At 41.1% G+C, this 23,051-nt stretch overlaps 1 protein-coding gene across 1 annotated transcript in view; it reads right to left on the bottom strand.

Moving 5' to 3' along the window:
- Positions 1-3,623: 3,623 nt before the first annotated feature.
- The window catches only part of Mpzl1 (myelin protein zero like 1), a 45,332-nt gene continuing 25,904 nt past the window's right edge, over positions 3,624-23,051 (bottom strand). Inside the window, exons 4-8 of the mRNA XM_048358183.1 lie at positions 18,892-19,058; positions 14,743-14,956; positions 13,655-13,778; positions 10,856-10,958; positions 3,624-3,950 (exon numbers count right to left, since the gene is read on the bottom strand). Of these exons, the coding sequence (XP_048214140.1) occupies positions 3,849-3,950; positions 10,856-10,958; positions 13,655-13,778; positions 14,743-14,956; positions 18,892-19,058 (710 nt within the window). The 3' untranslated portion in view covers positions 3,624-3,848. The remainder of the gene's footprint in view (positions 3,951-10,855; positions 10,959-13,654; positions 13,779-14,742; positions 14,957-18,891; positions 19,059-23,051) is intronic.

Genomic DNA, 23,051 nt, shown 5'->3' on the forward strand with positions numbered 1-23,051 from the left:
CTGGTATTATTAACTCAGCATGCTGTAACAGAGTAGGAAATGCAAAGGGCCTGGCACACAACAAGTCCTCCATAACTAATTGTTTACTACTATATGCATCACTTGCCACTCCCAACCACAGCAAACTTCTGGAGGACCTTTATTTTGCTGTTTCCTTACCCTCAGCATAGTGCCTGGCACAGGGTAGTTCTCAAGACAACAGAGTGACGATGGATAAAACCCTCCAGCCTTCCATCCACACATCAGCAACATGTATTAAATAGCTGCAAAGTGCCAGACACTGTTGTGTGAAGTATGGAAAGAACAATGAGCACAACAGTCATAATGCTACCTCCTGATACGCATGTTCTAGTGGACAGAACAGACAAGTGAGTACACAGTTGGAAAGAGAATCATAGAACACAATTGTGGGGTTAAAGAGTCAGGGTAGGGAAAGGTTGTTTGCTTTTATTTATTTTTTTAATGTCATGGAAGATGACATTATTTGCTGGACTCTCATGCTCACACTTGTAATCCTACCTATTCAGGAGGCTGAGATCTGAGGATCAAGGTTCAAAAACCAGTGGGGAGTAGGAAAAGCTTGAGACTGTCTCCAATTAACCACCAAAAAGCCAGTAGAGCTGTGGCTCAAATAGTAGAGTGCTAGCCTTGAGCACAAAAGCTAAGAGATGGTGCCCAGGCCTGAGTTCAAGCCCCAGTACTAGGATCAAAAGAGAGACACAGAGAGAGAGAGAGAGAGAGAGAGAGAAAGGAAAAGAAAAAAGACAGTAAAATGACATCAGCAAAGACTTAATGAAAGTGATAGGATGAACCAAACAAATATCTGTGAAAGGCATGTTTGAAGACATTTCAGGCCAAGGAAACAGTAGCAGGAAGGCCGGAAGCAAGCAGACCAATGGGTGGTGTGTTTGAAGGAAAGAGAGGCTGGTGTGGCTAGAGTGGTCTGAATGAAAAGGCTTTTTATAAAATTCTTTTTTCTATTTGATTAAAAATGAGCACACAACACCATTCAGAAACTGATAAAAAGATGTATTAAAAGTATTCACAAAAGTACAATTGCAAAAGAAAAGATCAAAAGATAATATGAATTTGATGGGTTTTCCCTAACTGGATATATTTCAACTGAGAAATTACAGAGTTAGGAATTTTAATCTCTGAACAATCCCTTTCTGGTGTCCCCTTACAAAAGTCAAACAAAATTTTAAAGAGTCTTGTTCTGCCAGCACAAGACACAGGACAAGTAGGTCTGCCATTTAGACGCAATCCCAACCAATGGTTACCTGTAGCCAAGCCCAGAAATGCTGAGGCCCCAGGGGGACTGGTCAAAAACACTAAGGGAAGTGGTATGTGAAGTCAGAGACTCGATGTATAAGTGTGAAGAATGACCTTCAGGCACCCCTCCCACAGCCCCCATCAGCAGCTGACTGCCCTTGCCTGGAGGAGTGGCTCCAAGAGGGGAGGAAATTTTCTGCTCTTACACCAGACTGCTGAGAGAGGGTGAGGTATTTGGTTGGGTAAGGAGGTCCAAATCAGGTACAAGAAGGAGGCTGTATAGAACAGAATGAGGAAAAAAGAGCCCTGCCCCACCACTAGCTTCACACCAGGAGGAGAAATCCAGGCTCTTACAGTCAGGAAGTACCAGGAATGTAGAGTTTACACACAGGAACTGTTGAGAAAGGAGAAAGGGGGAAGGCCCGCTTTCTCTGTAAAAAAATGTCAGGAAGCATTGTGCATGAAAATGTACACGCTTGGGTTCTGGTGGCTTCTGTTCTTTTTATCTTAAACATACGTTAAGTGTTTGCTGTGCCATTCACACAGTGGCAAAGGCACCGGAGGATTTCATTATCTTGGCATGTGTTGAGAGTGGTGACAATCCTAACCACTTGAAACATATCTAAGAGGTCTTTTCATTGCTCCTAATGTTTTCAAAATGGGTGCAGAAAGGTTCTAGATGAATATGGTTCTAGGAAGGCACTTGGTGTTACTCTTCCTTGCTCCTGAGTGGGACCTGTGGACACGGAGGAGACACTGGAGACTGTAGATCAGGCACACAGGACACAGGACACATGCTGCCCAGCTTGAGACGCATGTGATGACAAACTCTCGCCTCTTGAGCTTGCTTACAGACACACGAATTGTATATATTGTCTATATTGGAGCACGATGGGGCTAATAAATAGTTCCTCTGAAAATCAAGGACCCCCTTCACAAGACAATTCTGATGCTCCTGTGGCCTCTCTATCACCTCACATAAATACTGAAACTTAAATCGTGCTTTATTTCTTTTATGGACTCAGCCTCCAAATATATTGAAAAACATGACAGAAGACAGGAAGGAAAAGACAGTTTATGGTGACCTTAAACTAAATAAGAGGAAGCTCGTTTCCCTTCACTCCCACTTACCCCAATAAACCACATGGACCTTCTAGACAGCATTCTTCCCATAACTGTGGGCCTCCAGTTTTTATGGGGGAAAAAGTTTTCTTTTAAACAAATGGGAGGATGACATAAACTGCTTAATGACTCTAACCTAACCATGCTTGTAATTCCCAATTAAACATAGAAACTCTTTCATCTGAAGTAGGGGAGGAATTAGACAAGGAGAGAAAATGAGTTTGGGAGAGAAAACAAATTACATTTTCTCTTGTTTTGTCGCTAATCAATTCCAAGTAATGAGAGAAAAATAGTAAAAATCAAAACAAACCTACAACAGGGACAGGAAAGAGATTGTGAAGTAGCAGAACTAGCCCTACTTAAGTTTTAAAATTCTTGACCCCTTTTAGCCCAAAGGTCTTTCTCTGAGATAATGTGAAGCTACTAGAAAAGCCAGGCTTGACTGCCTGAAGCTTTTTCTTGCGAAAGGCACCAAGGAAGCTGTATGAAGACCTTTTCTCTAGTGTATGCACTGAAGGTCCTAGCAACCCCAACCCTGCACACTTAGAAGGACGAACTCTTCAGCTTCTTCTGAGTGAGGACTCTGACTTTAAGCAGGAAGGATGTCAGCAAAAAAGGTGACTGGCACCTTTGCATCCATAGGTCACAATACCCTTCGAGCAAAGCCTGGATTTTCTACTGTAATTACCTCTATGTTGTTGGCTTAAAGTACCTAAAGGGAAATGATCTCTAGCCTTTATCCTTTGTTACTCTTGCCATTATGAATCCACATACTGAAGATATTCTTAAAGGGTATGATATCAAAGTAAGCCTATGCAACATTAAAAGGTAAAAATTGCTTTGTATTTTAGAAAAACATTAATCAAAACTTTCCAAACTGAATTTGTGTTCAATTAATAAATAAAAAAAAAACTTTCCAAACTGGCTTCAAGTGGCACAGTTAATGGATGCTGTCTAAAAGTTGCCACCAAATATTAATTTCTGATATAGTGTCCAAAGGCCACCCTGGATCTGCTTCCTTCCGAGCATCTCATCCTCCAACTACATTAAATGCTAAGTAAGACTGGTTGAGCCCTTAGACAAAAAGGCCATGTCTAGGAAATACTACAAGGTCTGCTGTCTCCATTGAAGGCAAACCACATCTACATGGTGATAATAGGACGTTTCTGAAATGTCATGAACTGTAAATGGCCCCAAAAGAATGTTCAAAATCAGCAAGACAATTCATATATGAACAGAATCATATCATCTTTTCATCATGCAACATTGGCTCCTCACATCAGGAAGATTAAATAGAATATTTATACATATTCTTTATACACATTTGTTTTCTCCCTCTTTGAGTATACGCGTGCTTGGCCTTGCCTGGGTTCTCAAGGCCATAAGTGGCTACATGGGTTACACTTTCTGGAAAAGAGTCCAGGATTTGTTTCTTGCTTGTTCTGGGTCCTTTCTTAATTTTTCCGGATGTCCGCATACACCACAGACTCTGATTTGTTAATCTTGTCACTGTGATGTCCACCGGAGTGGTCTAACTGCGCGTATATAACTGGCCCCTGTGGAAGAGAAGTAAAATGAAAGATTTTGAGAAACTGACAATACCTAAATACAGGCATAGAAGCAAGCATTAAAGTGATTACACTCCGGTTCAAAATCAAAGACTTTCCTCTACCAAGACTACTTCTAAGACTTCTTATAAGTGATATATATATACTCGAGATTGACTTGAAAACAAGACTAGGCACCCACCGCTAATTGTTAGTGCTGATATGTACCAGATCTATTTTGGACTGTATACTTTTCTAAACATCTCTAAAATCTTCCTTTGTTGAGACATTTCTGTAAGTCCTAGCAACTAAAAAAGCAGGGAGCACTCTACTGCCCCCAGACCCACTAAACAAATAAGCTTCTGAGTAAGCCATATTAAAAAACAAAACAAAACATACTGGGTGCTACCCAACATGTGATGCTATCATTGTAAACTAGTCACCTTGTATTAAATAGATACTTCAAATATTCAATACCATTTATTCAAATACCTAATTCTACTTATAATTCTTTTAGTCTGGCCTTGAGACCAATCAACTATTGCTTGATGTTTTTTTTCCTTCTTTTGGGTGTAAGGGATCAAATCTGGGCCCCTGTGCATGCTGAGCAATGTGCTGTACAAACAAACAACACCTCAGGTCCACTTATGTTATTTCTAATAACTAATAACTGTTCTTTCTGTTTTAAATTGTTTTTTAACAGTAACAATCTATAGGAATACCTATACTAAAACTGTACTATACTAATCTATAATCTATATTACACTATTCTATAGAAAAACTCCAGATGGAAAGAAGTAGAAATACCCCTTTTAGCCCCAGCAGCAAGGAGAAGGTTAAAATCCCAGATCATTACAAGTGTCCAGTCCAGGGGAACAGTGGAAGTTTGGGCTCTAAGGGCAAGGGAAAGAAATCTGGGCAGAAACTGAAGATGCAAACATCACACAGGCAGCTTCATATTTCAGTCCCTTTCTACCTAGAGATTTTTAAATTATAAACAACAAAACAGCTTTGATTTGAAAAGAAAAACTTAATATAACACGGCCAACTTTTCTGCCAACCCAGGGACCTCTCCTTGAGAGATTCAATATAGTTAAAATGGTAAGTTCAGTAGCCAAATGCATATGCTTTCAAATGACCTCCACCCAGCAGCTCTAACAACCTCCCAGCAACAACCTGCAACCTTTAGTGTGTAAACTGTGATCTCATGGAGGTCAGCACTGACTCCCACAGAAGAGACAGGCCCAGCGGCAAGGACTGCAATGGCACATCTGAAGTGGAGTTATAAAGCAAGACAAGCTGGGAATATGGCCTAGTGGCAAGAGTGCTTGCCTCCTACACATGAAGCTCTTGGTTCGATTCCCCAGCACCACATATATGGAAAACGGCCAGAAGGGGCACTGTGGCTCAGGTGGCAGAGTGCTAGCCTTGAGCGGGAAGAAGCCAGGGACAGTGCTCAGGCCCTGAGTCCAAGGCCCAGGACTGGCCACAAAAAAAAAAAAAAAAAAAAAAAAGCAAGACAAGACCCTTCTGAACTTGGAGGAGTCCACAGCCGGAATTCATGAGACATTCTTTGCCAAAACTGGTAGAGAACAGCACTGACAACATGGCCCCAAGCATATTTTAACCTCTGAACAACAATTTCTACATCTTGGAAACAGCGTTAATAATGTTTAGTGTTATGAGACTTAAATAAATGATACTTATAAATAACCTAGGCAACGTCTAATGGCTAATTTTCTCTCAACACAATCCAGTTGTTATTACTATAAGCATCTGTTATACAAACACACCTTAAAACACAAAGGTATCAAGCAAGGACAAAGTCAAACTCCGCCATGTGCTCATCTTCAGTGTTGCTGACCCTCCTTTATGCCCTTTACCTTGTCAATACTAAATCATACAGGAAGGTTCTATCTTCAACAAGCTTCAAGAAAAACAAAAGGAAATGCTAATCCAAAAAGAAAAAAGAAAAGTTAATAAAACAGGCTTTCAATATTTGCTTACATAACTATTTACATAATAAAACCCAGTACTTCTATTTCTAGAGACTCATTAGGAGTTTTAGGGTATGTTCATGGGGAAAGGAGTTTACAAGGCCTGATGGATTGTAAATATGGCCACAACTCCTTCCTTTACCACAGCTATACTCTTTGCAATGTAATGCCACATATCTGTCCATCAAGAAACCCAATTCGCTTGCCTCATATACATGAGGCCCTGGGTTCAATTCCCCAGCACCACATATACAGAAAATGGCCAGAAGTGGTGCTGTGGCTCAAGTGGCAGAGTATTAGCCTTGAGCAAAAAGAAGCCAGGGACAGTGCTCAGGCCCTGAGTTCAAGCCCCAGGACTGGCCAAAAAAAAAAAAAAAAAAAAAAAAGCAATTTTGGGCTGGGGATATGGCCTAGTGGCAAGAGTGCTTGCCTCGTATACTTGAAGCCCTGGGTTCGATTCCCCAGCACCACATATACAGAAAATGGCCAGAAGTGGCACTGTGACTCAAGTGGCAGAGTGCTAGCCTTGAGCAAAAAGAAGCCAGGGACAGTGCTCAGGCCCTGAGTCCAAGCCCCAGGACTGGCAAAAAAAAAAAAAAAAAGAAACCCAATTCTCCACTCCTTGAGTCTGGGCCACTCTGTGGACTTCCTGGATCAACAGGATGAGGCAGAAGTGATACAGTGTAGTTGTCACACCTGGACCCCCAAAAGCCTTTGCTGCTTCCACTCTCTTACTGATCTTGGGATTCCTGAATCTGCCAGTACAATATAAACAAGCTAGTCTGTTGGCCTATGAGAGAGACACTGGGGTCCAGGCTGCTTTTCTCTGCAGGCTAACTGCCTGCCTGTTATGAGACCACTGTAGACTATCCAGCCATAAGCCAACCTCCAGCCAACTGTCAGCCAGCTAACATCAGCTGAACCCACTAGACCAGAAGACCTGCTCTATCTATCTGAAGATTTGGTAGCCAAGCAAAAAGAACGACACTTTGGGTAGTGTTACCCTACACTACACTGGGGTAGTGTTATGCTGTTAAGGCAATAAATAACTGACACAGTATGCTAAATAGAAAAGAAACCAGAGGAAAAAAATACCGAACTGTATCTGCATCAGTCAGCAACTGCCAAAATACCAGTAAGTTCTTGATGAAGGGATTAAAGAATTTAGAGCAACTGTTTTCAGTATTCAGGATTGAAATAAGGCCTTCATATTAGCTAGGGAAATGTTCTACCACTTAAGCCACACCCCAGCTAATTTTGCTTTTAGTTTGTTTTTTGTTGTTGTTTCTCCTTAATTAATAATGTAGTTGTTTTTTAGTGACAGTACTGCAATTTGAGCTCAGGACCTGAGTGTGGTCCCTGGGCTTTTTGCTTAAAGGTAGCAGTCTACTACCACTTGAGTCACAGCTCCACTTCCAGCAATTCGGTGATTCATTGTGGAGATGAGTCTGTCATACTTTCCTGCCTAAGCTGTCTTTGCATTGCCATGCTCAAAATCTCAGCCTCCTGAGCAGTTAGGATTCCAGCTGGATTTCCAGAAAAGATCTTATGCTAACTTTGCCCAGTCAGGTCTCACACTACAATGCCCCTACCTCTACCACATAGATATGTACCACCACATTCATCTCTGATCCAGAGGAACTGGGAAATGTAGGCTGAGATCAGGGATCTGCTAGTGAATCCAACAGTTTTCTGAAGGCTAGTTCTGGTGCTATTTAGAAGCTGAAGGCACTTAGGTATCTTAGTGGAAAAATTCCAGGATGACAATCTTGCGATCTAGTGCGATTGCTCAGGGCTTCAATTTTGTGATCTAGTGCGATTGTTCAGGATTTCAGGAGGACCCAGTGAAACAAGATGAACTTGAAAATTACCCTGCCATTGCACAGATACTCCATCTGAGTACATAAAAATGTGGGAAGGAAACAGTTGTTGTTGTTTTACTATTTCTTACTATTTATACTGGGTATCTTGGCATTCATCTTCGTCATTTTCTTTTTAATAAAGAATTATAATAAGTGACAATTTTTATTTAGAGATTTTCCCTCAACCATTTACTTCAAAAGTAGACTTTACTGAAAAGCTTATAAAAAGCATTGTCTGGGCCAGGCACCAGTAGCTCATGCCAGTAATCCTAGCTACTCAGGAGGCTGAAATCTGAGGACCACAGTTGGAAGCCAGCCCAGGCTCTGTGAGACTCTTATCTCCAATAAACTACTCAAAAAAGCTGGAAGTGGTGCTGTGGGTCAAGTAGTGAAGTGCTCATCTTGAACAAAAAAAGCAGCTCAGGGACAGCACCCAGGCCCAGAGTTCAAGCCCTAGCACCAGCAAAATAAATAAATAAATAAAAGCATTGTCTGACATAAGTGTGTTCTTTTAGTTATAACTATAGATAAAATTTTACCATTGAATTCAATTTGTATCCAATTTACTTGCATATAAAACCACATTGGTAAGGATAGGGAAAGAAAGTCCAGAAAGAGTATTGTAGAAAAGCAAAGAGAACCTGCTCTAAGTATCTCTAATTAATTACTAAGAAGTCCTTACAAGGCTAGGAGCTTGGCTCCAATAGTAGAGTATCTGCCTAGCAGTCTCCCTTTTTTGTGCCATTCCTAGGAGTAGACTCTAGGTCTAGGCACTGCTGAGGTTGTTTTTTGGTTTTTTGTTTTTTTCTCAAGGTTGACACTCTACCACTTGAGCCACAGCTCCACTTCTAGCTTTTTTGGTGCTTAGTTGGATATAAGAGTCTCACACACTTTCCTGCCCAGGCTGGGCTCCAGACTAGCTAGGATTACAGGTGCGAGCCACCAGTGCCCAGCTAGCAGTCCTTATAAAACTCTTGTAGTTCATGTTCTATAGTCTCTATAGCCCTTGGCAATTTAATTCTAGTCCTTCAGAAATTAAAGGGATCACTCCTAACACCCCAGCACTTTGAGAACACTTGCCCTTACCATAAGCACAGATGCTGACAAAATACTTCTTTTCTCCGTATTTATTCATGACAAAATCAAACACTCCTATGTTATTAGACTCTCTTTGAGAAAAATGAGATTAATACCAATTACCAAAACAGAGATGGAAAGAATTGGACAAGGACAGAATAAGCAAATGTCTTAGAATTGGACAGATCTGGGTCTAATACCAGCTCTGCCCCTAACAAGTAACCATGAGCAAGAGCATCAACCTATCTAAGCCTTACCTGCTTCTCATGTGAAACAGGGACAATAAAAGAATGCATCTTGCACAACTGTCATGAGGCTAATAAAGTGCACACAATGTACTTCTCTTGAAACATTACTGTGTCTGTGCGCTACAGCTGGCAAATTCCTATTCTATTCCATTACTGTTCTTCAAAAATACTTGCCTGTTGCATAAAAGTATTATTTCGAGAAGAAGATACAGATAACCAATTACTCATCATATATTTACACACACACAAAAATATTTAAAACAAATTCTACTCAAAACTCTTACTTCAGTTTTTGGTTCGGTTTTCAAGAGGAACGCATAGCACTTAAAGGACAGACTAAAACTTTGCCAAGACTTCTTTTGACGCTATAGCCATCTGTAGCTCTCATGCCTTCATTACAATCAATGCTCATTTGCAATCCCAATTAAGTAAATTATAAGAGGAGAGTAGGAAGGGAAGAGGGGAGAGCGAGAGTGAATGAGAGACATGTTATGACCCTGATGCTGCAAAAGAAAGCAGGTAATCTAGAAACCTAGGTTTTGGTCGCCATTCTGTCACTACCTCATGTAGCTTTAGTAATTTAGTAAGATAATGCCTCCGTCTCCCTCCCAGATACAGTAGTTTGCTCAACCAATAACAGAGAGAGGGACTACAGATCTTATTCAGACAACCTCATAAACATTGTTACTTTCTTCCTCATAAACCCATTCCATCCAACTATCACATCCTCAGGGAAAAGTAGAACAGGCCAAGTTGGGCTGAATTCCTTAGAATGCTTTGTATCCCAGAAGAACCACAGTGATACTAAGCTATAAAGCTATTGCCAAGCCACAATTAGAAAGGAGCCATAACCAAAGCACAGTAGTAAGCACAATGCTAGATCCTGTGCTAAATTCTGAATAGAACTTATTTCTTTTCTGTACTTTCTACAAAATAATTTTTCTCTGTTATTAGCAATACTAAGAACAGTTTCCTCCTCTCCTCGCCCCTCTTCCTCTTCCACTCTTGTCTTTACCTCCCTTTCCCGCTTCCTTCTCTTCCCTTTTCTCCCCCTCCCATTCTCTCCTGTCCCCTTTCCTTTTCTTTTGCTGTGTATGTGTGTTACTGGGAATTTCTCCAAGGCCTTGCACATGCTAGGCAGTTTCTTTACCAGCTGAGTTAGTCCCTCTCCCCTTTATGGTGGTACCAGGGCTTCAAACTTGCTTGGCAGGTACTCTTCCAGTTTAGCCATGGCTCCAGCGTGGTTTTTGCTGATTAGAAACAGGGTCTTGCTACCACCCTTTAACAGGGCAGTTCTCAATCTCGTGATCTTTCTGCCTCCACATCTGGAATAGATGGGATTACAGGCATGCACTGCCTTGCTCTCTTCCTGATAATTTCTTAGAGAACACTTTAGTTCAGAATATAGTTAACCAGATTTTATTTCCTTTGGCAATTAAAGAAGAATCTTTTACAGCTGACATAGCTACTCTAACTTTATTTGGGCTAAAGAAACCACATATTTGGTAAGCAATATGTCAGTGGTGGTTTGATAGAAAACATTACTTAGGTCAGATCCCGATCTGCACATTTTCTTGTGGTCTTTCGAGACCAGCCCTTTCATTTCCTTCTGCCTCCTTCCCTTCGCTAACTGTACTTTTCTGACACAGCTCAGGATTCTTTCCCACACCCAGGAAGTGACACCAAATGTTAAATCATACTGAGCAAGCAGAACTGCCACCAGCCATTACCTGGTGAGATGCTGAAGGCAGACTCTTTACTAGATGCTCTGTGTCCGAGGGGGACTTCCGTGGAGTCTGCTTAACTGATGACAAACTCTCTGAGGTGCTGCAGCTGATGGATTGGTAATTTGAAGAACAAATGTAAAAAAAATACATACAGTAAATGGAACAAAAATATAGAAATGTACGTGATGGCAAGACAAAGCAGCGGATGTAGAAAAACAAAAGACAACAAAACAAGGAGTACTAAAAAACAAAAAAACAAAAAACAAAACAAAACAAAAAAATCCTGGTCTCTTAAAAGTACTCTCTAGATCAGAAACTCATTCATCCTTCTGAATAGGTGAACCTGCTGCTATTGGAGGCACAAAAATTAATGCAGTGCAATATCTTCACCCCAGTTTCAAATACTGATTTTGTAATTCTGGTGACAAATTCTTATTTATGTTTTTGCTGCTTTGTCTTTTTTCCTTGCCATCAACCCTGAGCAAAGTTTTAAAAGGAGCAAACTAAACCTTCTTAAAGGAAATTCATTTTTGCTCCCATTAAAAGCAAGCCTCTTTTGAATGCATTTTTTTCAAGTTACAGATAGATATATAGCCAGACTTGTATTTATGGCTCCGTGTGTGTGTGTGTGTGTGTGTGTGTGTGTGTGTGTGTGTGTGTGTGGTGTATACACTGAAGTTTGCACTGAGGGCCTCATGTTCTCACTTGGCTTTTTCACTCAAGGCTGGAGCTCTATCACTTGAGCCGTACCTCCACTTCCAGCTTTTTGCTGTCTAATTGGAGGTAAGAGTCTCTCAAGACTCCTGAGTAGATAGGATTATGATAGATGTGTGAGTTGCCCGTGTCCAGCTTCATGGCTCTTCTTGTTACCTCCATTCTCTAGCTCGCCACATTTTGTTTCCCTATTAACACTACAACCAACCAAAAAGAGAAACCCCCACAAAACAAAGAGCCCCAGAAATCATGAGTGATGACAAATTATAGAATGCAAAATCACACAAGCTGAACTCTCTCAGAGGCATGAAGGGTTTTTCTTTGACATGTGCCATCTAATACATAAACAAGGGAAGTAAGTGTACTCCAGGGAGGAATGAGAAGGAACTTATTTGGGGATTTCCTAACAAGAGATGTCATCGGCATAGTAAATCATTTACAACATTTTTTTTTTTAACTTAGGAGTTTGGGGAGGATAGGTCCATTTAAAGTGCTATGCCAAAAGCATACTATGCATTGAGAAAATTGCTTTTTCTGGAATGGGACCCAACATGCCCTGAACCAAATTGCTTCATTATTCTAACACAAAGAGGGTCTTAAACCATTGACAGTAAAATTCAAGGAAGAAAAAGAAACACACAGCCATTTCACATAAAGAACATATACATTCAGATGAGCCCAATTTCATCTGGATGTTATTGCTCAATAGGTTTCTAGTATAATCACATGACATATGTGTGGACAAACTACACTAGATGCTGGGTTGACTCAGAGCTAGGTGGTTAGTTGTCAACAAAAGAAATGGGTTGAATACATAACAGCATGAACATTAACAGCAACTGGCAATGTGACTAGTTACCATGTGTCTACTGGTGAGGAAGAGGAGACCCAGCCCTGTTTATAGTCAAGTGTCTTCTATGTCAGTTTTTCTTAAGAAGTGGAAGACAAGCAGGACCTGATCCTAGCACACCAAGGTAGAAAAGCAAGAGGGGGGGAAAAACCAAAGTAAGAAGAATAGCAGCATTCACGATGCCATGCAGGATTCTAATACTTGCCTGACCCTTTACTAACCCCCCAGGAAGAACTACAGACTGGCAGGTCACCACCTTGGGATTAGTCTCATGTAGAAAACCAACAATCCAGCTCTACTTCATCATAAAACACCATGCAAGGAACAACAGAGTCAGCAGAATAGAAGCATTCCAAGCAAGTAGTATCTGAATTTGAACGCTCAGACTTGTTTAAACATAGCACTACTAAAAACTACATCAGCAGAGCCCACAGGCACAGGTTACCACCGTCCCCTAGCAAGCAAGCTCAGAGCATGCGATCTTCTTGAATTACAGTGCCTCTGGGATGGAGGAAAATCCGATGGTGCACGTGTGACACAGCTCATGCTACATCAACTTGAATCCAGACTTCATCAGTTTTACCGCATGAGTTCTACATAGCTTATTATGGTTTAACTTTCCAGCTGGAGTGAGGAAAGAGAAGGTCCTTCAATTAGACATACCCTACACTCGTCAACTTTTCTTTATTGCTGGTATTTTTTGGTTATCAACCCAAAGCAAGACAATCAAAGCAAGAAAGCTACTGAAGCTATGGTAGGAAGTTCCAAAAGGAAAATCCCTCCACCTTGACCCTTGGCCAGGAGGGCAGTTTATTTCCACGAGTTCCTGATTAAGATTTAATACTTACCTAACTCAAAAGAAGACGCTTACTAGCTTATTGCCAAGAAACTAAAACTGAACTGTTAAGTGGGGGTAAGTAATGTCTGTCTTAAGAACACTAATTGGAGAGTGGATGGTACTGAACCCCAGAGCATGGACTGCTGAGTCGTTCATTTCAGCAGGCCTCAGAAGGAAACTAGAGAACAAGGATTAGTATCAGAGTCCACATGAAACAGCAGGCACGGGTGTCTGCTTGCCCATGTCAGAAAACACCTCCTAAGAAGACTGTTCAATTCCAGCAGGAAAGCAAGTAGTTGTTAATTCTGTACAATGACATTTCCATTGAGAAAATATATGCACGTTTTTATAAGCCTCCGTTTCTCCTTTCCCCCCTCCCCTGAAAAATGGTGTTTCTTACCCAGTGTATTCCGGTTTCGAATTTTTCCTTCTATAGAGGACGGCCAGAATCATGCTGATGAGCAGAGTGAGCCCTAGGACCACAGCAGTAACTATACCCACCACCACCCAAATTGGCAAACTCTCTAGAGGGAAAGAACAAGACAGGGATAAGATACATTGCAACAGAGAGAAGGACAGGTAATTCATTAATTTAATAAGTAAACGTCTACCCCTCACAGTCATTATTTTATTTAACATCTTTTATTATCCAAATTATAAGCAATAGTACCTAAGTGATGACATACAGCAACATAATGGTGATGTACTAGCTGAAAAAGAATAACACATTTCAACACCTACAATCTCTTTCCATGTTCTAAAGTCAAAATTGGAGATCTGAATTTGTATCAGACTATTCTCCAAAAGAACAGACTTTGTCCCAGAATGGAGACACTAAAATTTGCATTTTCTGCTTGTTCTTGAAAAAGGGAAGAAATAATTGTAGTCTTGGGATGTGGCATAGTGGCATAGGCATACTTGCCTAGCATGCATGAAGCCCTGAGTTTGACTCCTCAGTACCACATAAACAGAAAATGTTAGAAGTAGCACTGTGGCTCAAGTGGTAGAATGCTAGCCTTGAGCAAAAAAAGCTCTGGGACAATGCCCAGATCCTGAGTTCAAGCCCCAGGACTGACCAAAACAACAACAACAACAACAATAATAATAACAATTATTATTATTGTACTGAATTTGGAGATGTCAAAACTTTGGGTTGGAGAATATCAACATGGTATCAATTTCCTTCTTTCTCATGGCCTACTTCATCTAACCATTATGAATTCCCTCTTACTTGCAACTGATACTAAACAAAAAAAAAATTGCTACACCTGAAAACAGATCCATAGGCTCCAGGAAATACATAGAAAACACCAGCCACTCTGTAGGCTGAGCTAATTTTCCCTAGGTACATCTAGTTCACAGAAACAGAGAGAAACAGGTCTATGCCCCCCCCCCCAAAAAAAATCCTCACTTCAAACACATCCTGAAATATGAACTCCTGTTCCCCAGCTATATAACGAATTTCTGCCAAAGTCCTGAAGTAAGTACCTTTTTCCACGACATAGAGTCTAATGTGTCCAGGCTGGACAACAATGTCAGGAGGGTTTTTGACATCACAGAAATAGGTGCCATTGTGTATGAACTGCAAATTTTCTATCTTGATTGATGCATCCATCTTGTCAAGGTCTCCAGCCCAGGTGATTCTGTCCTTAAATGGTGGATAATCCCCAAGGTATACTTGCCCTTGGGAGTAGTGGAAAAACTGCAATTAGAAAATGAGAACACATGAGCTACTCTCAAAGACTGAATTCCTAAAGATTATAGGAGGAATGCTGGTAAAGCTTCCTTTTTAAAAGACTTCACATAAAAGAAATGCAAATCACATTACAAGTCTCAAGCTATGGAATATAAGCCAGGCAGTTTTGAAGATGATGGGGTTCAACTCTGCCAAGTTTCAGTTGAAAAATATCAGATATATATCATATACATATCATCTCTAATCCTCTCAACATCCCATTAAAGCAATTATTACTATTTGTTTTTTAAATTAAAAAATAGAGCTCAAAAGACAACATTTTCCCAAGATCACAATTAATAAAAAGTGGTGGGTCTAGAGTTAAAATCAGGCCCATCTTACTCTTCAAAAAGCCAAAGTTCTTCCTACAAGATTACCATTGAATCCAGTGAATTCAAAGGTGTCAGAAACTCACCACTAAGACACACAAAGGCTGTAATCCTAGCTACTTAAGAGGCTGAGATCTGAGGATTGTGATCTGAAGTCAGCCAGGCAGAAAAGTCTGTGAGACTCATACCTCCACTTAACCAGCAAAGAGCCAGGAATGAAGTTGTGACTCAAGTGGTAGCATGCCAGTTTGCACAAAAAAAGCTAAGGGATCATCCAGGCCAAGTTCAAGCCCCAGTACTGGTACACACAGGTGTATACACACACACACACACGGAAAACACAACCAGTTCTTAACTTTAAGCCTTGGATTCCTCAACCCACATATGAATGAATATTTGTGCATAAGTGGAACGGCTCCTTATACATCCACTCTTGCAGAAGACTTCAGGAGACCCTCCCAAGTTTACTGTTTTGGACTCCCTTGAGTAAACTTGCACACTTAATCCCTTTGTATCCCTTTCCTCAGAACATGTGTATGGATTCCTGTTCTCACTCCTATGGCTATTCCAAGGGAGGACTTCTAGAAAATTCTAGACCTGTGTTCTGCACTTTGTCTTACCTAAAATTATACCTAGCTGGACTGTACAGACCTTTAACAAATTTGAAGTTCTTGATTTGACCTCCTGTTTCAGTCTTTGCCAGGCATGACATAGAGTTCCTTCCTATTAATAAATCTTGGACTCTGACAGAAAAATAGTTTCCACCCATGAATTGACAAATACAATTTGCTGTCCTAGTCTGCTGTTAGAACAAAAGACTGGCTGAGTAATTTATAAAAAAAAAAAAATAGAAGCTTATTTGACTCATGGGTCTAAAGGCTAGGAAGTCCAAGAGCGTGGCAGGCTGCCCTTGCTTGGCACTGCTGTGGGTCTCTAATGTGGGGGAGGGGAAGAGGGAGCAAGTGAGTGAGCTCAAGTCTGTCTCCTTCCTCTCAGAAAAGTCACTAGTGTCATCACAGGACCGCACTCCCAGAAGACTTCATTCAATCTAGTCTTGATTGTATCCTAAGCCACCTCCCTTTCTAAATACCATTTCAACATTTGAATTGAAAGATTAAGTTTCCAACACCAGAACTTTTAAAGAACACATTCATATCATAGTACTCATTATGAATCAAAGAAGAGCTGGGGGGCTGGGAATATGGCCTAGTGGTAAGTGCTCGCCTCGTATACAGGAAGCCCTGGGTTCCATTCCTCAGCATCACATATATAGAAAAAGCCGGAAGTGGCGCTGTGGCTCAAGTGGCATAGTGCTAGCCTTGAGCAAAAAGAAGCCATGGACAGTGCTCAGGCCCTTAGTTCAAGCCCCAGGACTGGCAATAAAAACAAAAACAAACAAAGAAGAGCTGGGTATTCTAATTTAAAGATGGATGACGATACTGACCATCTAACAGGTACAACACTGCTAAAACAGGAGCCAGGACTCAAATGATCCACAATATGCTAACAAGGCCATGGTAGCACAATAAAATGTCTCTATTAGCACTGCAAGACCTTGCCACCACCCTGGCACTTACATTGTATGGCCTCACTTTCCTCCTATGTGGGAGATTTATTATCTCCACTTCATAGACAAGAATCAGGACATTCAGTGCATGGTTAATAAGCACCCACTACATCATATAGCAGGTACTTAAAAACTGCTTTTGCTAAAAAGTACTGACTCCTCACTTGAGCCCACAAGTTAATGAAAAGTTGGAGGCAAATTGAGCATATCTGCCTCTCTCTTGCATGATTCTTCAGCTCTGAGCCATTCTCTCCTGCACTTACAAAGTATTCCATAACATCAGGACTGAGGGATGTCAAAAGTGCAATCTACTCTCCAGGCAGCCATGACATTCTTGCTCAGACCAATTCTCAGATAATGATCAGCCACAATGCCTAACGTATGAAAGTGTAACATCTCTGTACATCAGTTTGATAATAAAAATTTGAAAGAAAAAAAAAGATAATGATCAGCCAAACCATACCTTTGATTAAGAAATTTCACTTACAGGGCTGGGAATATGGCCTAGTGGCAGCGTGTTTGCCTCGAATACATGAAGCCCTGGGTTCAATTCCCTAGCACCACATATATAGAAAAGGCCAGAAATGGTGCTGTGGCTCAAGTGGTAGAGTGCTAGCCTTACGCAAAAAGAAGCCAGGGACAGTGCTCAGGCTCTGAGTCCAAGCCCCAGGACTGGCAAAAAAAGAAAAAGAAAAAAGAAATTTCACTTACATCTGGCCCACTGTCCTTTATTTAAATCTGAAACTCAAGTCAGAACCTGGAAGATGGGCTTGAAATGTTTTCACTTGTCTCTTCCCAGGCCAGACTGTATTGAATTTCTTCTGCATTTTACCATATGCTTCTCTCTCTTTTTTTTCTTTTGTTTGTTTCTTTTGCGGGGATTTTGGTGCCCATTCTCCAGCTTGAACTCAGGGCCTGAGTGCTGCTGTCCCTGAGCTTTTGCTCACAGGCCAGCAACTGTTACCACTGTGAGCCACAGCTCTACCTCCAGACTTTTCAGTAGGCTACTGGAAATAAAAGTCTCACAGACTTTCCTGCCCAGGATGGCTTTGAGCTGCAATCAGCCTCCTGAGTAGCTAGGATTACAGGTGCGAGCCACCAGTGTCCAAGCACCTTGAGCTTTTTTTTTTTTTTTTTTGGCTAGTCCTGGGGCTTGGACTCAGGGTATGAGCACTGCTCAAGGCTAGCACTCTACCACTTGAGCCACAGCACCACTTCTGGCTGTTTTCTATATATGTGGTGCTGAGGAATTGAACCCAGGGCTTCATGTATAGGACGCAAGCACTCTTGCCACTAGGCCATATTCCCAGCCCGACCTTGAGCTTTTTTGCTTAAGACTAGGACTCTATCATTTGAGTTTCAAGTCCCCTTCTGGCATTTTGGTGGTTAGTTGGAGATAAGCATCTCATGGACTTTCCTGCCCAGGGTGACTTCAACTGTAAAACCCTCAGATTTCAGCCTCCTGATTAGCTAAGATTACAGATGTGAGCCACTGATGCTGGACCCATATTGGTTCTTTTTAATTGGGGCAGGTGGACAAGCCTAGACCTGTTGGGACTCCTGGAGCCCCAAGATTTTCCCCTAAAACTTTAGCCAGCACCCAGCAAATTACTAATTGGCTTCTGTGAGGACCCTCCTCTTACCTGAGTTATCTGTGCACCAGTCTCACTTTTCTGCCCTCCCAGGTAAAAGCCTCAAATGTCTGAAATTCCCTCCTCCCTCCAAAAGCTCCCAGTAAGCACTGCTGAGTTACATACAAGCTCAATCAAGAAAAGTATAATGAAAAGGATGTATAAATATGTATCAAAAAAATCAGAAAGACCAAGAAAATAAGCTACATCTAAAAGATGCTTAGTTCTTTTTACCTGAAGAATTTTAGTCAAGAAAAGATCCTGCAAATTACTTAATAGATTTTACTCATTTGGGGAATGGATGAGCATGGGTCATCAACCACAAGACAATAATAAAGAAGCCCGTGAGAAATAAAAACACTCAAACATTCCTACCGACACAGTATTGTCAGACCCCTCAGGCTGGAAGCTCCAGGAGACGGAGGTCAACCTGCCAGTCACGTTGGCGGACTTGAACTTGCACGTGAGCTTCCCCTGTGTCCCATTTGCTACATACAGTTCTTTTGGTGTATATACTTCCAAGGCCGACACTCTGGCTGTCACTGCAGAAAGAACAAGGGCAGTTTAAATGTGGAATTTAGCATGAATACTACTGTACATTATTTATCAAATAAAAAGATAAAAGTTACTAGATATACACAGCAATCTGCTGTATTACACTCCATTTCTCACAGGACTTTTTTCTTTCTTTTATTTATTTATTTTTTTGGTTAAGGGCTTCCTACAGAATAACTGTTGATGGTCTGAATTTTTATTCTGGGCTATACCTAATAGCTTTTTTTTAAATGAACAGACATTAATAAAAGCAGTTTTAGGTATGCAGAAACAAGTGGAAAGTGAAGAGTTCCCATGAATTTCCTCCCCCCCTTTTCTCCCCCACCTTCCATTATCATTAATATGTGCCACATTTGTATCAATTGATGAGCCTAACACTGTTACATTATTGTTAATCAAGACCATGGTTTGCAGGGTTTACTCTTTGCCTTAAGCATCCTTTGGATGTAGGTATAAGAGGAGATAACCACCTTCACAATACACCAGACAAAATACTTCATTGTCTTAAAAAAAAAAAATCCCTTTTGTGCCACAGGTTGCCTCCCCCCAAAGCTCCTAGCAACCACTGACCTTGTTTTTGTTTAATTCCCTCCTTGGTTGTACTGGGGATTGAAATCAAGGCCTCACCTCTTGAGCCATGCCCCTAGTCCTTTTGCTTTTAGTTTGTTCTTCAGTCTCTCACTTTTGCCCAGGCCAGCTGTACGTGCCAGTGGGATAGAGTCTCATTAACATTTATCCAGCCTAGCCTTAAACTTCTACCTGCTCTACACCTGCTGAGTAGCTGGGATCACATGTACCATCATGCCTAGTACATCTACTGACTGGTCTTTTACTGTTACTACGACTTGTAGTATTCCCAGAACACACTATGGAGCTAAAACTTTACAGCAGCACATAGTGCTCTCTCTCTCTCATTCTCTTGCGCGCACGCGTGCTCTCTCTCTCTCTCTGTCTCACTCTGTGTTTGTGTCTCTCTGTCTCTCTCTCTCCCTCCTTCCCTCCCTTCACCATGGCTCTGGCTTAGTTTTCTTGATCTCATTGGCCCTCTACCACTTGAGCCCTAACTCCGACCATGCTTCTTGGTGATTAAGTGGAGATGAAGTTGCATGGACTTTTCTGCTTTGAACTATTCTATTTCAGGTCTTAGCCTCCTAAGTAGCTAGGAATACAGGTGTGAGCCACAAGCTCAGCTGGTTTACTTCTTTAAACAGAATTCACCGGCTAGACTGCAATTGTTATCACATTAAACTTTATCTTACCTTTTATATCTAAATCAATTAAACTATTCAAACCTACCACTTCATACAAAGGCCATGTCTACTATTTAATTGACACTTTTCCTGTAGAGAAATTAAAGCAGAAAAGTAATTCTGTGATAGGACTGTGGCTTGAACTCAGGGATTCACGTGCTCTATCCAAGTGCTCTATCACTGAGTCACACCTCCAGCCCCAAACCAGATTATGGTTAAAGAAATAGTCTGGAATAAATAACTGTAGAGTTCCAGTTATTCTTAGAATGTAACAGATGAGCAGAATAAGAAGGATATTATCACTTGAGATGGAAGGTCATTTTCAGAAACTTTTCTTCTTAAGGGTTTAACTGTGACTCTAGACCAAGGGAACAAGAGCCCTCCCCCAATCCACCCAACCATCTTCCAAATGTTTATTCTCAGGACACAATGAACACGTTGGCTATTCTTTTAAATAAACTGATAGCCACACTGCATCAAGCAGATTTTTTTCCTGCTAAAAGAGGGAGGATTATTATTATAGGGAACAATGGATTATTATTTGTAGTCCAAACCTCAAAACAAGACCTTCTTTGAGACTGGAAGCAAACAAAAGGCGTTCCTTGCTATTGTGGGTAGGCAGAAAAGCAGCCTCGGGCCCTGGAGTTCAGAGGGAAGGACTAAGCACTGGGCAGACCAGTTAACCAGCTTATTCCAGGAAGCAGCACTGGTCTGCAAATCTGACTGACTGGGTGATTTCTGACTAGTTTTCTCCATGGTGCTGACAACAGTAAGCAAAGCCAGCCTTGGAAGCCCACAAATAAAGTTTCTCAAGGATTTTTCTTAAATCATATCCTTGCCTCAAGGCCTGGGTGCAGAAATGCTATTTAAAGATGGAAATAGGCCAAATGTCCAAGTTTAAAGTCAAGAATAGGAGCAAAAAGCTAAATCTTGAAGTGGCTTTTATGCAATCTGTATGCCAAGGCTGGCTAATAAATAAGTGGCTTTATTTCAAACATTCCATGAGTTGTTGGCTAATTAAATGTGTAGGTAGCTCTTAGAGCCAGGATATGAATTCTAACTGCTGATAACCATAACCTGCCCTTAGGCGGAAGCCACTCCTAGTTAAGAACCCTGGTCTGAGGTTCCACCATTAGTACCTGCATCCTGACCACAGACTCCATGGCAGGCTGCTTGGCTCTCTACATCCAAAGCTGTCAACAAAACATCTCATCTTTACTTAGAAACATATCTAGAGATTGATCTCTCCCTGACTCTTTGGTTCAAGCCACTGCCACCTTCCACCTGGATTATTTTGATGGCTTCTAAACTCACTTTGCTTCTCAGTCTTACACACATTAATGTCAAGCAGTTTATAGCAGGGTCAGAAAGGTTCTTAACATGTTCTCAACATGTGGCTCACACCAGCAATCCCTTACCCAGGAGGTGAAATCTGAGGATTGTGGTTTGAAGTTAGCTGAAACAGAAAAATCTATGAGACTTTTAATCTCCAATGAATCTTCAAACAGCCAGAAGTAGAGGTATGTGGTTCAAGTAGTAGCATGTCAGCTTTGATGTTTGAAAAAAGCTAAGTGAGAATATGAGGCCCTGAGTTCAAGACCTTGAACTGGCAACAACAAAAAACAAAACCACAAAAAATCATCTTAGAACTCCCACACCCACCAAGATCAGAATAGTCCTCAGGTTCTCTGAGCTAGCTCTGACTACCTTTCAGCTCTCATATCCTATCCTTCCCTCTGTGCCTCCCCCCCCAAAAAAAAACCATACAAAACAAACTATTTGTGCCTCTGCTGATGAAGTGATAAGTGTAGCTAAGAACAGAGAATGCTGTGCACAATGAGACTGGAAGTGTCCTGGGAAATCATGATGCCATGAAAGACAAAGGAAGAGTCGTCAATGTGTCAAGTGCTCTGTGTACCTCATCTAGGGAAAAGTTTTGATGGAAGCCCATGCTCAGAACTGAGCATCATTTCCCATGTATTTAACAGCATCTAGAATACAAAGTGCTTCTATCAAGCCCACTCCAAGCTTCTGACCAACTACAACAAGCATGAATGGCATTTTCTAAGAAAGGTCCTCCTGTGTGTAAGGAGAGAAACTAAAACACAGGTTTCCCTCTCACTACATTCCATGCAGCCCAAGCAAAGGGTGAGTTCAACTGGGAATGGTTTGCTTTGTCCTGCCTTCCCCTCCTCCCTACCTTTTTAACTGACTAGAAGTATTATGGAAATACACAGTAAAATTATTGTGGATTCAGACAGCTCCTCTTGAGTCATACAAGAGAGTTTTCAGGGGCTGGTTAGAATGGCTAAAAATGCAAATGTAAAGAACACTGAGCTATACAGAAAGTATTGTTCCAATCTACATTCCATGTCACTAAAGAATGGAATCCCAATCTGAGTAAGTTATTAAATTCATTCTTTTCAGGCCTAGGATTTACAATTTTGATACAGTTGTAAAATGTCTTATAGCATTGGCCCCAAACTCGTAGATGGAAGAAAAATATGTCCTGCTGATTTCTGAGAGGGTAACTAATCATCTTGGAAATAAACACAGAAATGAAATGAAGCAAAATGATGAAAAGATAAGCAAATGTTTCCAAAATTCTGACAACCCTGGATTCTGAGTTATATATCAACTTACATGCAAAATTCAATATGGTAGTGAAGTAGTGCATACTTTCTACCTGGGCAAGGTTCCACAAGGAGAGAAAATCTCTCAACAATGCCA

The sequence above is a fragment of the Perognathus longimembris genome, chromosome 11 (genome assembly GCF_023159225.1).
Source record: "Perognathus longimembris pacificus isolate PPM17 chromosome 11, ASM2315922v1, whole genome shotgun sequence".
Classification (NCBI taxonomy): Eukaryota; Metazoa; Chordata; class Mammalia; order Rodentia; family Heteromyidae; genus Perognathus; species Perognathus longimembris.